Source organism: Apiospora phragmitis, assembly GCF_038363925.1.
Source record: "Apiospora phragmitis strain CBS 135458 chromosome Unknown utg000008l:1.0-3514335.0:1.0-3519231.0, whole genome shotgun sequence".
Taxonomy (NCBI): domain Eukaryota; kingdom Fungi; phylum Ascomycota; class Sordariomycetes; order Amphisphaeriales; family Apiosporaceae; genus Apiospora; species Apiospora phragmitis.
In genome coordinates this window covers 2,636,459-2,648,786 of record NW_027117407.1, presented here as the reverse complement: position 1 = coordinate 2,648,786, position 12,328 = coordinate 2,636,459, and the positions used below count along the sequence as shown (strand labels likewise).

Sequence of the window (12,328 nt, the reverse complement as noted above, 5' to 3'; positions counted from 1 at the left end):
TTATCCACCTCGGCCCGAGTCGCTCATATATAGTAACGTTCTGGGGGACCTGAGACGTCTCCGTAGAACAAATGATGTACGGGCGCGGATGTATGACTGGATCGTCAAAACAATGAACAAAACTGCTTGGATACTGGCCACACAAGGGCTTCCATACGTCAGCCAAAAAAGAAGAATGGTATACACGTGATGTCGATGTACACGAAGTGCCCAAAACCTAACCAGCAGGCGTGGTGCAATGACCATCCTGGAGTGCCTGTCATTCGTTCCGTCATTCGTTCAACCTCCTATATTATTCCAAGTGACGATGTGTACGTGGCAGGAGAACGAATGACCACGAATGGCCACATGACAAGCGGGTCGCTGGACCCCGTTATGGTGAAGCCGCATGCCGGAAAGAACAGACGACATCGGAACCAACATCCGGTCGTGCAATGGGAGTAGAGAATAACAGCCAAGTGGATTATATCGAATTATATCCATCATCGTGACTTGAAGTTGTGAAGAGTTTATGCATCTTTTCACTATGCCCTTGACTTTCTGTGCCAAGGCCGAACACTAACTAATTAGGGACCCCCCCCCCCCTTTCATATATACCAATGGAACCGCGAATAGTATCCCCTAAACCTGCTCAACACAGATGACCTTCACAGGTCTCGAGCCTTTCTCCCTACCTTCGTCGAGTGCCCCTTCTAGCATGCTGCACCAAGCGAGCTTCCTCTCCGCATCCCATGATGGCAACGCCAGCTCTACCTCCAACTGCCGTAAAGCCCTGAGCAGCCGCAGCCCGGCCAGCACGACATGCAGCGGGACCTTCTCCCCCCGCCCCACAATAGCCGCCCCCGTCCCCGTTGCTGTGGTGATTTTCGACGCCACCGCTGCCTCCTCCTCGCCGCTCTATCCAGCTCCTCCCGAATATACCGCCACCGCCGCCCTGGATCTTGAGCCGCAGACCCCGCAGGCCCGCGGCCCAGAGCCGCACAACCCGACCCACGCCGACGCCGCGCCGCCCGCGGGGAGGACGATGTCCCACGCCGTGACCTCGAGGCGCGCGTAGCGCAAGGCGTCGCGCTGCCACGGCTGGGGCAGCAGGCGACTCGTGCAGGCGCGCGCGGCCCATAGGCCGGGCAAGCCCGAGTGCGACCCTTTTCGTCGGGCTCAGTCGGGCGGAATCGAACTCATTCTCCTCGAGCGCCAGCGCGCGCGCCTCCGCGTGGATCTGCCGGCACGTCTGGAGCAGCGCCGTGGGGATGACGGTCCAAGGACGGTAGGGAGAAAGCAGCGGTGGCGGTGGCGGTGTACTGCTATTGCTACCTCTCTCGTCTACTAAAGTTCCTCCCGCTTTGGCTGTCAAGGATGCCGAATCCTCCAACGCCCCTACACCGACGGCGACGACCCGTTTGCAGACGTAGGCCAAGGAACCCCGCAGCCCCGACCCGTCGGTTCTTATGGGATGTTGCAAGTGCACCCATTTATACAACTGAAGGCGTACCTCGGCGGGCAGGTCAAGGATGGGGAAGACGCCTGGTCTCGCTGGTTTCATATCGACTGCCTCTTGGTGCTGCTGTTGCGTAGAGGCCAAACCGTGGCTGTCTGTTTCTGCCTCTTCGGTCTGCTTCACGAATTGACTCCCGGTATCATGGATAAAGGGTGAGACTTGAGAGAGTGACTGCTTTGCAGCATTGAGGCATCCTTTCTTGTTTGCTTTTTCCTTCTGGCTTGTCATCTCCTTGTTGTTTGCCATCTCCACTTTGGATATTCGAACCCCGATTTAATCCCCTCGTTGGCATTCTAGCGATAAAACAGAGTAAAAAGCGTTGGGCATGGGATAGGCATAGATAGAAGGATTACACTGCCAGAGACGGCTAGTCCACCCTATGTTTATCAGCACCCAAGCCTTGGCTGATGCCAGTGCTGACTGCGATTGAGGCAATGATAGGCCATGCCATACGAGAGCTGCGTCTTATGTTGCTCAATCCTTTAACCACCCGCATCTTAAATGGCCTGGTAGATTGGTAAACCCCCATGGCCTTCGGGCGTGTTTGCACCTAGGATAGCGAATGAATCCTTGAGCCGATAGTATTGCAGCCAATCAAGAACCCAAACGCATCTTCTCATTTCAATAAGCTGGGCAGATAGTAGTGCTTTTGGTTCTCAGCTTGATGACAGAGTTCGACGTACTGTCTCTGTCATTAATGCTCCCTGGCGTCCGATCGCAGAAAACAGCTATCTCCTGACCTATCCTTGCTGTGGTTGCAACTGGCCTGGTCTGGGGGCCCGAGAGGAAACAGACTTCAGAGCCCCCCCAACCCCAGGCCCGGACCTTGGGCCGCCACGACCGTGGGCTGAGGTGGCCCATCGAGCATCACAACGTCCTTATTTTCACCCGCGCCCTCGTCGTCCTCCTCTTCGCCGTCATCGTCCGAGTCCGGGTCGTCAACCATCTCGACCTTCTGCCGCAGTCCCGTCCGCACGTTCTCGATGCCCATCTCCACCTCTTCCTCGGAGAAGGGCTGCGGCGCCTCCTTGGTCATGTACGTCGGGATCCGCTCGTTGAGCATGTAGTCGCGCGCCGCGAGCCATTTTGTCGACCAAGTTCTCGCGCACCTTCGTCTCGTCAGCGGCCGTGGTGCCGTTGGCCGAGGAGGGGCGGCGCACAGCTCGCGGAACGTCTTGCGGCCCTCGTCCAGAGAGGCCTCGACTCCGGGTTCCGCTTTCTTCCGCAGGAGTTGGTAGAGGATGCCTTCTTGCGTGCGGCCAGGGAAATTGGTCGAGGGATGGACGACGATTCTGCTGAAAGCTTCTCTATTGTCTTTGGACGCGATGATATCAAGGAGCGAGCTTATGTTGTGTTGCAGGATGTCGGCCGAGGCTTGAAGGGAGTCACTAATGGCGTGGTCATTGGCGGTTAGCTCTCTCTTCTCTTCCCTTCTCTTCGCTTCGCAGGTAGGTCAATGCCGTAATAGGTCAAGACTGGCCAGACTTACAGGTTGGGTAAAGGGTGGCTGGTGAGTACATCGTGCTTCAAACTTCCGATACTGTTGGAGAGTTGAAAGAGTCGCTGGCGAGTCTGCTCAACGGCTTTGAGCTCTTCAGGTGAAATATTTAATGACGCCATGGTGTCCTGGGGGCGGAATGAAAAGTGGCACAAGAGGATCATGCAATTAATTGAGCTGCTGGCTGGGAGGACGGGATCCCTTCGATAGCAACAATTCTGGAAACACTGGCGATGGTTAACCTACTAGGTTAGGTGGTAGATCTTGGTGGATTGGATTGGATGCTTGCAGAAAGCTTGTGTTTGGTCGGGTCGGATGTCGGAGTCGCAGCTGAAAGTCAAGGTGTGTGTTTAGATTTCGTCGGGCAGGCTGGGGTCTGCATATCAAACTGCTAATCAATCAATCGATGGGGTCCTCAAGTAGCGCACGCCAAGACTGCCGGGGTGCTACCAAGACCACCCCCACACCCGATCTCCAGCCTTCAGGGGTCCTCCAGGGTCGTTGTTGGGGTAGGAGGGGACCCCTTTTATGTACATCCCTCTACTACGTCACTTTGAAAAAAAAAAAAAGACTTCATCAAGTCTCAAGAGCCTCTGTGGGCAAGTATTATATACAGTATATATTGTGTAAGGGTCAAGCGACACGCTATCTAGTAACCTCTACGTATAAATTGCTAAGAGAGGAGGTATCATCATTTTTAGACCTGTCGCTTTTAGACCCAGGTTAATGTCAAAGCAAAAACTCCGTATCAGTTTCCTCATCATGTCATCATCGTCAAATCTTCTTTCTCATTCTTCTTCGTTGCAAGGCCGTGTTGCTGCGGTTTAGTCATCAGTATCGCCGAGACATCACTCGCCATGAGAGCCTGCTTGGTCGACAACCAAGCGCTTGGTTTCGTGCCCGTATTTGTCCACAGGTGGGTACCGGGCCTTGCACTCAAGGTCATCCAGGGGTAGGAAGGATCAAATGTATCTGTTTGGACAGATTAGTACCAGTTCAAACATGCCCATAGATGATGACCACAGCATACTTAGCAGTTCCTTTCTCGTGTGAAGCTGGGTCGAAGTCCCAGGAATCAAAACGGCCGACCTTAAGAGCCTCCCACACCACACGTCTCTTCCGCTGAGAAAAGTAGGACATCTTGCGTGATTGCATCAAAATCCCAACGGGCTCTAGCCTCGGCCTCAAACTTGAGGAACTTGAGCTTGGCCTCTTCCTCCTCTGCTGACAGGGGCTCCTGCTTGTTGATTACAGTTGCCAGGTTGACCAGTTCGAGGGGATCCCGCTCAAGGTTGAACAGCTGTGGCTCATCTGTGGGGCAGGTGATGTACTTCCAAGGTCCTCGGCGAATCATCATGAGCGGACTGATAGTACCCTCGCCAGTATATTCCGAAATTACCGTGTCGTGACCTTCACGCCCTTCCAAGTGGGGTAGCATAGAGAGGCCGTCCATCGGAAGATGTACAGAAGGCTTTGTGCCCACCAAATCACACAGAGTGGGCAATATGTCCAGTGTAGAGACGTTTTGTGTAACGCGATGAGGCTGGAACTTCTGTGGATATGAGATGAGGAGAGGAACCCGCACCGAACTCTCAAAGTAACTCATTTTGTACCTTAAAAGTGTCAGTATCAGGAACAGAAATAAATGCAGAGAAAATAGCTAACCAGAGACCACGCTCGCCAAGCATGTCGCCATGATCGCCACTAAACACGATGATGGTGTTCTTGTCGAGCCGGCATCTCTTCAAGGTATCCAGCAGCCGACCAATGCAGTCATCGACGTAGCTCACCGCACCATAGTATGCCTTCTTGGCCCGCTTGATCTGTTCGTCCGTGAAGTCATGATCCCAGATATCGGACACCTTCATCAACCTCTTACTATGGGCGTCTTGCTGCTCTTTGGGGATCTTGACCTTGGGCAGGTCAATGTCAACTCCCTCATAGAGATCCCAGTATTTCTCTTCAATTGTGTAGGGATCGTGGGGGTGTGTGAGCGAGACCTAGAGTGTGGCGCCCGAAGTTAGCATTGACATTATCAAGCGTTGAAGGCGGTTTGGTTTTGGATCTGTAGCACATGTGCCATTTCCCAGATCGATACCCGGCCACGTATCGTGCTCATCCGGCATGTTTGATATGCTCTTCATACACGTACCGTCATGCAGAATGGCCTCTTGTCCGGCCCCTCGCGAATATGGTCATAGAGGAACTGCTGACTCTTGTACATGACTTCCTCGTCATAGTCCAGCTGGTTGCTTCGCACGCAAGTGCCGGCCTGTAAGATGGAGCTGGCATTGTGATACCACTCCAGTCTGCGTTCCGGGTCATCCCAGTTGACGGCCCAACCAAAGTCGCCCGGGTAGATATCACTGGTCAAACGCGTTTCATAGCCATGGAGTTGGTCTCCAATGAAATGCATCTTGCCGGCTAGGGCCGTGTGGTAACCCTTGCTCCGGAGGTAGTGTGCATAGGTAGGCCAGTCGCTTGAGATCTGGCTTGCATTGTCATATGCCCCAATCTTCATGGGCAAGAGGCCCGTGATGAGGGACATGCGTGAAGGGGCACAGAGGGGCGAGGGGCAATAAGCCGAATCGAACTGGACCGATCGGGCAGCTAGGGAATCAAGGTTGGGGGTCTTGATCTGAGAGTCCGGGTTGTACATCTTGAGCTGAGGAGCTGCTAGCTGATCTGCCATGATAAAGAGAATATTGGGCTGCTCAGGGGTCTTGATCTGAGAGTCCGGGTTGTACATCTTGAGCTGAGGAGCTGCTAGCTGATCTGCCATGATAAAGAGAATATTGGGCTGCTCAGGGGTTGCAGGTGCAGGGTTGGAGGTGAGTGCAGCGTTACCATTGACGCCACCATTGGTCGCCGCCGCCGCCGGGGGCTGACGATGACCGTTGGTGGTGTAATGGGGAGAGGGTGATGTAGGCATGGAGTTGAGATCAGGTGCCATGGTGCCCAGAGATAAAGAGAGAGCAGGCAATTGGCTGAGGAAAGGAAGGGGTCTCAAGGGATAGCGAGCTGTCCCGTGGAATGCGTGTTTGGTTGCAGGGTGGGTGGGAAGAGACTCCAATAAATGTGCGATTCGAGCCAAGTGCAAAACGAAACGGGTAAATATCAGGAGATAGTAGTCTTGAAGAAATCAGATAGATAGATAAAGTAGACAGACGGATGAATAATAATGAATGATAGCCAAAGGTAGGATAGATCTGGCAGTTAAGCAAGAGGAAGCTGCGTTCCAGTCCACCTTTTCAGAACTAGGATGCGCTGATGCAATAATCTGGATGAATGAGAAATATGAAGCTTACGAATGCGCAATACCTTGGGCGAAGAGAAGTGGTCCAGTATGGGAGATTACCTGTTGCTTGTACTCGAGTGTCTTCTGGCGAAGCAAGTCGAGTCGAGTAGGTAAGGTAAGCAGCTTAGAGAGCAAGTCGTCGAGCCCTCAAGTCGTGGGAAAGGCCGGGAACCAAGGGGATACTTGTATTGTTCAGTCTTGCGTGCGAATGGTGAAATATCACGTTTTGACACCGCTTATTTAGCCCATATTTGATAATAAGACCCCCCCGTGGGAAAGGCTAAGCTAGGCTATCTAGGCTAGGCCGTTTTGTCGTAAGGCCTGGATGCCAAGAAAGGTTGTGTATATTAAAGTAGGACGAGCAGATCAAGGATGGGAAACTGGGGAGACGCAAGTCGGGGTCCTTTTCTTGTCCATTTGATGGTCTCGTGCTTGCTCTCTGTCCCGCTAGATGCAACACTAGGCGAGCCTAGCTCGAATCCAGATGCGCTAGTCATCGTGCATGCAGGGGCTTTTCTAAACACCAAGAGACCAAGCACCAAGTACAGCTGATCCGATGCGATACGCTGTGCTGTCATACATGGTACAGCTCTCACACGCTGTCGAATCAGAGCTCGCCCAGGCTGCGGTGGAGAACGATAAACACCAGAAGCGGATGTCGCCCGTCGATTGATTGCTCATCCAGCCCAGACCGACTGCCGCCGACCCTGGATGCCCCTGGATGACTTATCTTACCTGGGGCCTGTCTTTCTGCCCGTCTAGGCAGGTAAGAAGCGGCATAGTCGTGCTGTATGTAGGCCAGGTGGTTTCCTGGCATAGCCATGCCACGCAATATGGGCCAAGGAACGTTCTGAAACTGTGTGTTTGATAATCGCATAACAGGTACCTACCAACGCCTTTTCCCGGCTGCTGGGTCTGTTGTGGCGCGGAAACCCAAGATAGACGGGCCAAGATAGGAAGAATGCTGCCAAGCCCCGGGTGAGAGTCGGCTATCATCAAAAAACAAAGCAATATAACCGGCTGGCGGTATCGGCTGCCCGCCCGCACAACGCTGCCACGCCGCATCTGATACCATGACCGCAGCACTCGCTGCCTTTAGCTGGTGGTATACACAGTAACTCCTTATGCAGACCAATGCCAGCATGGCTGCATGGGAGACCGCTTAGTCGAGCTCAGTCCCAGCGCAGCTGCGGTACAGCTGGCAAACATGAGTAACAGGATCATCATCCAGGCATAATACACTCGGGGTTATCTATACGGGGTGATGTGTATGTCTTAACAGGATGACGATAAAGGGGAATGGGACCTTTTTCTCCTACCAATCCATAATAATCCATCAGGATAAAACAAAAGGATCTGGGGTCAAAGTCTCCGGTGCGAAGTGGCTGCACGGCTGTTGCTGTGAGTCGATTAGCCGTTGAGTCTCACAAGATGCCTATCTTTCTTGGCAAGTGGGTTATTGAGGAAGCTGCACGAAGATCCAATATAGGTGACGAGGCTTGCGGTAAGGAGGATGCATTTGCCGGTCTATCCTTGCTTTTGGTGCTCGTTCTGCTCGGTGCCAACCCTAACACCCCCATCCCATTTCCCTGGTAGGCCTGAACCTAAGGTTTGAGAAGACGCTGCTCACGAGCTATCTGCGGGCCGCCATCTAAATTCTTGGCGCACAGCGGAACCCTAAAAGCTTTCGAAATCATCTGATCTGGCAGGCTGGAAGAAAATGAGAGCGAGTCAGGAGTCAGCCCGTACGCCACTTGGCCAGACCTCGGAGGGGCTCCCAGAGTTGCTGTGATTGGCGAGCAGTATAAAGTTGCCGAATCCAGTATTAGGAGACGAGTGATTGATAGGTCATGTACCGTATCCAGCATAACACATGATTGCTCCGGTGCTTAACGTCAAGTCCTTGCCAATAGAGCCTATCGTGGACCGCCGCTTTACATCTTCTGATCAGCAATCCCGCTGCGGCTGCCCGGAGGCAACCCGCCGTGCCTTGGCTCAAAGACTCTTTGGCTCTCGAGTGCATTCATTGATTTACGTAACCTCGACCGAAACAATGAGCTGGTCATGAGATTTAGGACAGCTTGGCGGACAAAAAGGTGAAGTGTATTAAATGCAATGAACTTTGCCTCGAGATCATCATACAGGCGACTGACCTAGAGACGTCTATGCACGAAGCCGCAGATTACCCACGGCGGCGTGTTGTCGGACCTTTGCTCTTGGGAGTAGCGGATGACGATCCGGAGCTCGTAGGCGCAGCTACGGGCGCTTCCTTCATCTTTCCCCGAACCTTGGCTGATGGCGCATTCCAGTAGTACACCATCTGTGCGGCTAAGACACAGTTCAATGCGAATCCCGCAATGAAGCCGTACAGAATCAGTTTGTCGTCCACCTCCTGCAGCGTGGTGAAGATTCTGGACAGGGAACCAGCAAGGTAGTTGAAGACCTGAAGAGGAACGTTAGCATGCATTGCCCATAGCATGAAACAGGATGAATATTGACAATGGCCATCGTTGGTCACCGCGTCTCGTAATGGATTCAATGCTTGCTGGGCCTAGTAATCCTGCTAGCCCCCCTGCCTGCAAACCGAGCCTGGAACCACAACCCGACAGGCGAGCCTAGGGTCCACTGCTGCTGATTCGACGCAGAGAAGGACAAGGGCAAATGAAGTATACTCGGCACCAAGGCTTTTCTCCTCAACACACATCACAAACTTACCGTGAAAGCACTCAACTGCCCAGTACCTCCCTGCTGCCAGATTGCAGCAATTTGGGGCACCTTGCTTGCCACACCCAAAACGCCGGCACCGGCTTGCAAGTAGCTCAGCGCGTTCGCATCGATTACGGATTCGGTGAAAAGCGACACGACGCTGACGGCGAGCGCGGCGACGAAGAGGGCGGCGACGCCCGCCCTGCCGCTGTAGTTTCAGACGAGGACGGTGATGACAACATTCTGGCACAGGATGAGGGCCGTCTCGCCAAAGGTGCTGAACGGGAAGCCGTTTCGGACGTTGTAGGCCAGTGAGATGAGGTAGGAGGACGTCTCGAGCAAGTCAGACAGGAAGCTGACGCCGGAGGCGGACTGCGACTGCACCAGCTTGAGGATCTGCGGCACTTTGACGATGGAGGACGCGCCGATGATGCCGATGCCCAGGCCCTTGGAGATAGCTAGCTTAACGCATTCGGTCGCGGTGGGGTCGAGATCGAGAATCAACGTCTTGTAGCAGGTGTCGCCGATGATCGAGACGCCGAGGTCGCGGATAGGGCCCGGAAGGCTGTTCGTAATGGGCTTAAGTGGCTCCAGTGCGGACTTGAGAGCCTCCATCTTGAGGGTCTGGTGGCGTTGAGATGATGTGGGCTTCAGAAGACGGTAAGGTACTCGGCAATCTCCTCTGAAGGCGTCGCCAGATGAGTGCTGTAATCAAGACCTGCCAGATTGCAAAAAGTTTCGCCCGAGAAGAACAGCTGTTGGAGAAAAGTTCAGGGTGACGAAAAGGTGGGGACGCGGCGACAAGGGGTCGGGTTTTAACCCAAACCCAGCTAGAAGGGTCGGCTGGTCGGGTCAGAAAGCGAGCAGGCCACAGTCGCAGGCGTGCCTTAGCTGGGCACCACAACACACTTTGTTTGTCTGCCTGCAGGGGGGATAGGGGGATAGGCAATAGGGGATAGCCTCGAGCTGTCAACTTTATCAAAGCACAGGCACGCATATCCAAACTCCACCAACTCGACACCGGAATGAAGTCACGCAAACGGTCGTTTTGGGGCTTGCTCTACAGAGTAGGTTTTTAATAAAATGGGTGACTTTTCAATCGAGGCCATGTCACAAATGCTTGCCAAAGACCGCCCTTTCACAATTGTATGTGTGATTCATGTCAATCCTGCCGACTATGTAGCAATATTACCGCTCGATCCCTAACCAGAGCTTTGAGCTCAACAATATCGATGTTCAGAGCGCTCCTCGAGTGACCATTTCATCAACGCCATTCTGGTCCATGAGCAGATGTACGAGCAAAAATAACCAGTGCCTGAGAAGTTATGATAGCCACTCAGCTACCCCCCTTCATAACTGGGCTGACTGCGACGCTCTAAAACCGCAGGAACCACCTTCCGTTGAAGCCTCCCATCAGATCTTCATCTTTGTGAGATATTCCTTAAGGGTCGTGGAACATCCCTCCAGGTTACCCTTTGGCTCCCAGGTATTCTGGGACTTGGGGAAGTTCTTCCACTTGACCTCGAACAGTGACGTTCCCGTCTTCTTATCGATCTGGTGGCCGACGATCTCCTCCACGATGTAGACTCCATTGTGGTCGTCGTCTTTGTTGTTGGCGCCTCTTTTCTTACCAGTAGTGCGACGGCGCTTAGGGGCAGGAGTGGCATCCCGAATCTCATTGGACTGTAAAATATCAGAAAATGCGAAAACAGCCGAAACGGTTTGCAGAAGCCACATGCCTTTTTGCCATCAGCGGCTTTGGCCTTCGCTGCCTTATCGGCGATGGCTGCAGCTCGAGCAGATCTTCGTGGGCTGGTTTCGGCTCCGACCTTGCTGGCGCCCTTTCGCTTCAGAGAACTGACCGGCACATTGCCTTTTCCGAGACTGGACTGTGGCGTTGAGCTTTTGCGAGGACGACCACGACCAAGGCCCGACGGCACCCACTTGGAGGTTGACTTGGAGATCGACTGAGTTGCCTCTTCCTTCTTGGAATTCTTGCGAGGGCGGCCACGTTTCTTTGCTGGCTCTGGGATTTCTTCCTCGTCAGCGTCCTCAGCCGTCTCCTCGGCCGTCTCCTCAGCAAGATGTTTGCCTTTCTGACGAGACTGGCGCTGTTCTTCCGCTTTCTTACCAAGGCGGTTCACAATCTCGTGGACTTGACGTGCATCCGAATCATCCGAATCATCCGAATCCATGTCATCATCCTCTGCTTCTCCGAGAGTAACAATAGACTTCTTGGGGCTGTCGTCTTTCTTTCCACGTCCCTTCTGTCCCCCACGAGTGGTAGCAGCACTGCTGCGATCTTTGAAGGGCCTATTAGCTTCATGTACTGCCTAAGTAATATCGACCATATTACTGAAACAAATGAACTTACGGGTTGTTTTCTTGCTCTTTTTTCCAGTCTCATGATCATCCAACATCTCCGGAAGGTCAGTGGTAACAAGAGGCGGCTGATCCTCCATGTCCTCAGAACTGTCTGGGTCCTCGAAGCTACAGTATCAATATTCAGCAAATATACAATAATCGTCAATCATGATCATGTCTTGAGCTTACTCCTTGCCATGGGGAGGTTGTCTAGAGGAAGGCGATCCACCGCCCTCGGAATCTGATGTGTCTTCTTGCGGAGGCATAGTACTGGCGGTTCGTCGAAGATTTTCCGATAGCTGTTGTGTTGAGGCAGTCGCGCCCATCAGTTCGTGTTCAGCTGCAATTCTGTTTAAACAAAATAGAATAAAAATATAAAATACCAAGATGCAGTTTACCCAATACGAATCAGGCTATGAATGTTAGGTATGAGGGCAGATTTTATGAAGAAGGGGGAAAAAGATATGTAAATAACACTCACTCGTCCTTGCCTGTGGGTCGTTGCAGGCAGGTGCTTGCCTCCAGGACACGGGAATAGATTGGCCGCAGAGGCAGGTGTGAAGAACAGAGACAGGAAGTGCTCTTTCTGAATTGCTAAACAGGCTGTTGATGGTAACGGATAAGTAATTAGATATTTTTCTGAAAATGTAGTTGAAGTCCTGGAGACCTACTGTTTGTGGGTGGGATGAGGGAGTGTTTAAGGCACCCTACGCGTTAAGCTTGATATTCTCAAGTTTGGCAGGTGCAGAAGTTGGTAAACAGAAAGTTATTTTTTTTCCCACAATAAACTTAGGCCTTTATATAATCATTTAAAATGCCTAGAGAATAATCGAGCACCGACTTTTCCTTTAAGTAATTCAAGTGCTTTTATTTCATTAATACACGTACAATAGGTAGCTCTACGTGTAATTCTGTCACATATTGCGTAATACATAACGGCCTCTCTATAAGCTACATACCTCAC

General features: G+C 52.6%; 5 protein-coding genes across 5 annotated transcripts; all 5 read right to left on the bottom strand.

Annotated features, from left to right (window-relative positions):
• Nucleotides 1-670: 670 nt before the first annotated feature.
• On the bottom strand, nt 671-1,744 carry PG994_009237 (uncharacterized protein; the record flags this gene model as incomplete). The annotated part of the gene is made up of 1 exon (XM_066860646.1): nt 671-1,744. The coding sequence occupies one exon, from the start codon at nt 1,742-1,744 to the stop codon at nt 671-673; it is 1,074 nt and encodes a 357-aa protein (XP_066714235.1).
• Nucleotides 1,745-2,294: 550 nt separating this feature from the next.
• On the bottom strand, nt 2,295-3,118 carry PG994_009236 (RNA polymerase II mediator complex component Med8; the record flags this gene model as incomplete). The annotated part of the gene is made up of 2 exons (XM_066860645.1): nt 2,295-2,886; nt 2,988-3,118. 2 exons carry the CDS (start codon nt 3,116-3,118, stop codon nt 2,295-2,297), a joined length of 723 nt encoding a protein of 240 aa, XP_066714234.1.
• An 874-nt stretch (nt 3,119-3,992) lies between these two features.
• On the bottom strand, nt 3,993-5,949 carry PG994_009235 (Arylsulfatase A or related enzyme; the record flags this gene model as incomplete). The annotated part of the gene is given in 4 exon segments (XM_066860644.1): nt 3,993-4,118; nt 4,135-4,609; nt 4,662-4,996; nt 5,149-5,949. 4 exon segments carry the CDS (start codon nt 5,947-5,949, stop codon nt 3,993-3,995), a joined length of 1,737 nt encoding a protein of 578 aa, XP_066714233.1.
• Nucleotides 5,950-8,476: 2,527 nt separating this feature from the next.
• Nucleotides 8,477-9,615, bottom strand: PG994_009234 (monosaccharide-P-dolichol utilization protein; the record flags this gene model as incomplete). The annotated part of the gene is made up of 3 exons (XM_066860643.1): nt 8,477-8,737; nt 9,010-9,208; nt 9,251-9,615. 3 exons carry the CDS (start codon nt 9,613-9,615, stop codon nt 8,477-8,479), a joined length of 825 nt encoding a protein of 274 aa, XP_066714232.1.
• Nucleotides 9,616-10,413: 798 nt separating this feature from the next.
• Nucleotides 10,414-11,462, bottom strand: PG994_009233 (uncharacterized protein; the record flags this gene model as incomplete). Its single annotated transcript, XM_066860642.1, has 3 exons — nt 10,414-10,683; nt 10,863-11,302; nt 11,375-11,462. 3 exons carry the CDS (start codon nt 11,460-11,462, stop codon nt 10,414-10,416), a joined length of 798 nt encoding a protein of 265 aa, XP_066714231.1.
• Nucleotides 11,463-12,328: the final 866 nt, after the last annotated feature.